This window comes from Entamoeba nuttalli, assembly GCF_000257125.1.
Source record: "Entamoeba nuttalli P19 unplaced genomic scaffold asmbl_2073, whole genome shotgun sequence".
NCBI lineage: Eukaryota > Evosea > Mastigamoebida > Endamoebidae > Entamoeba > Entamoeba nuttalli.
Window position 1 is genome coordinate 1 of NW_008575053.1, and position 2,642 is coordinate 2,642.

The 2,642-nt window shown below is 26.5% G+C and overlaps 3 protein-coding genes across 3 annotated transcripts; 2 read left to right on the forward strand and 1 right to left on the reverse strand.

Moving 5' to 3' along the window:
- Positions 1 to 673, forward strand: ENU1_008080 (hypothetical protein; the record flags this gene model as incomplete). The annotated part of the gene is made up of 3 exons (XM_008856601.1): positions 1 to 64; positions 114 to 353; positions 413 to 673. The coding sequence occupies exons 1-3, from the start codon at positions 62 to 64 to the stop codon at positions 671 to 673; spliced, it is 504 nt and encodes a 167-aa protein (XP_008854823.1). The 5' UTR covers positions 1 to 61.
- Positions 674 to 769: 96 nt separating this feature from the next.
- Positions 770 to 1,942, forward strand: ENU1_008090 (zinc finger domain containing protein; the record flags this gene model as incomplete). The annotated part of the gene is made up of 1 exon (XM_008856602.1): positions 770 to 1,942. One exon carries the CDS (start codon positions 770 to 772, stop codon positions 1,940 to 1,942), a length of 1,173 nt encoding a protein of 390 aa, XP_008854824.1.
- A 106-nt stretch (positions 1,943 to 2,048) lies between these two features.
- Positions 2,049 to 2,387, reverse strand: ENU1_008100 (hypothetical protein; the record flags this gene model as incomplete). Its single annotated transcript, XM_008856603.1, has 1 exon — positions 2,049 to 2,387. The coding sequence occupies one exon, from the start codon at positions 2,385 to 2,387 to the stop codon at positions 2,049 to 2,051; it is 339 nt and encodes a 112-aa protein (XP_008854825.1).
- Between the last annotated feature and the right edge of the window lie 255 nt (positions 2,388 to 2,642).

A 2,642-nucleotide genomic window follows, 5' to 3' on the forward strand; every position in this document is an offset into this window, starting at 1 on the left:
AAAAAAAAAAAAAGGAAAAATTTAAAAAAGAAAAGAACAAAAAACTTTCAGTTCACAGTCAATGGTTTGACTTATTAATTTCTTGTAAATATACTAATTCTCATTAAATATAGGGAAACGAAATTGTTAAAACATTAGGAAAAGATACTGTGAAAAAACTTAAACAAATGGGAGTATTAACTAGTAAAGGAGAATTTGAAAAACAAGTTGATCAAATTCCACCTATCAAAAGACTATGGGATCCTGAGACTGGAAATAAAGAACTTGTTTTACCTAAAGGAACACTTTATGAATTATTTTGTAGTTATTGTCTACCATTTCTCTTTTATAAGCAAACAATTCTTGTTAACAGAGTTTGTTTTAATTACTAGACACTGTTATTTAATAAAACATAAACAATCTAATATCATAGGATTTATTAATGAAACACACTGATATGGTTGCAACCAAACTTGAGATGATTCAATCATCAATGCCAAAATCAGTTGATACAATGCGTAAATTACATGTTGAAATGCCAAAACAATTACAACTCACAATGAGCTCAGTCGAAACACTTAAGAAAAGAGTTGAGATAATGAAAGAAAATATAAGTAAACTTGAACAATTTAATGAAAAATTACTCAAAATAATTGATCCACCAAGTACAACGTCATCACTATCACTTATGTAATTGATGTTTTCAAAAATTAATTTATCCTCTATTTCTTTCTGAATAATTCTGTCTTCACTAAAAATACTTTAATCTCTTTAACCCTTTCCTTTCAAAATGACAAAGAATAACATTATCTTATTAATTTTTATTATCTTATTTACAAATGCAGAAAGAAGACAAATAACAACTGTTCAAACACCATTAACATTAAACCAACCATATAAAGGAATATGGGTAAAACCAGATGAAGTAAGTCTAAATTCAACATTAAAAAGTCTTTCCTTTTTAACAGAACCAGTTGGGACATTTTATTTAACTTCACTGATTGGAATAGAGAAAGACTCAAAAATAAGAATAAATGGAAAGATGTTTATTAGAAATGGATTTTATATGGACAAAGAAATAAAAACTCTTAATTTAACTTGTATTGATTTAATATGTCAACTTGAAGGAATCGAAATGACATTAGATATGAAGGATGGATTACTATATGGAATTGTATCACATGAACAACTCAAATTTATTGGGAAAACTTTTTTTGGAAAACAGTCAAATCTTATTACAGAAACTTATATTATTCTTTCAATTCTTTTACTTATTATTTCTTTTAATCAAATGAGAAAAGTGAGTGTTGATGGAATTGCATTACATATCTTGACTATGGGAGATGCTTATTGTGCTTTACTCCATACAACAGCAACACTTGTCTTTCATCCAAGTTCATCATTATTTTATGGATTTGGAATTATTAGTATTCTTTCAATTTGTCAAGTTGCTGTTATGGGAAGTAAATATTTAGGAAGATATGGTGCTATTGGACAAATTTATATGACTTGTAATTTGTTAGTTGGATTTTTCTTAGCTGAATATTGGAAATTTGGTTTTATTATCATTATATGCTCTCCATGGCTTTTCAATGATAAGAAAACAAATAAGACTAGAATAATCACATTATGTTTAAAGGGATTTATGATGTCATATTGGGTTGGATATTCTGATAATCCAATCAATATTAAAAATGATTGGGGTTGTTTATTTGTTCTTTGGCTCTCTATTGCAATTCAATTTAAAATTAATAACAATCATCATCATTTAGTATTTAATGAAAATAAAACTACAATTAAAAGTAAATTACCATGTGATTGTCCAATTTGTTTATGTTTAATTGAAGACTCTAATGATGTTCTCTTAACAAAATGTGGTCATATCTTTCATAAAGAATGTATTCAAGTGTGGTTAAAAGAACATGATGATTGTCCATATTGTAGAACAACATTATTAAATTAAAACTGTGAATAAATTAAAATTGCAATTAAATTATGTATTATTTTTTGTTATACAATATGTGTTAAATATGATAATGAAAAAAGTCCATCCTATAATCATCGAAACTTTATGCACACTTTTGAATCCAGTATTGTAATGTACTTGGAGACAATTCTCCAAATTCAGTGGGATAGTTTAACTGTAAAAACCGGGTTGCTTTAGTTAAGCCAATTTCTTTAGCTTTAGTTACAGCAACTCTTTTTAATTCATTATTCCATTTTTTCTTTAATCGAGACACTCTTGGAATTGGTATTGTTGATTTTTTAAAATCCATAGGACTAGGACTTTGAATAACAACAGTCTTAGACATTGGACTTGGACAAACAGTTAAATTTAAATTAGTAGACTTTCCATAGACAATAGAATACATTTCTTTCCTACATGGTTTAAACACTGAAATAGACATAATAACTTGGTTTTTTAGATTGAATATATGTATTTATAGAGAACTTTATTGGATGGGAAATGATCTGATTTTTGTCTTTCCTCTTCTAGTTCTTCTCACAAAAAAATTCATACAAAAATACTATATTGTCTAACATTTTTTATTATTATTTATTCGTTGGAACCTTTTATTACGAATTTTTCATTTTTATTCTATTTGTATATTCTTAAATGAAGTTCGTATAAATTCGTTTCAGCTCATTCTTCGTTTTTTTTT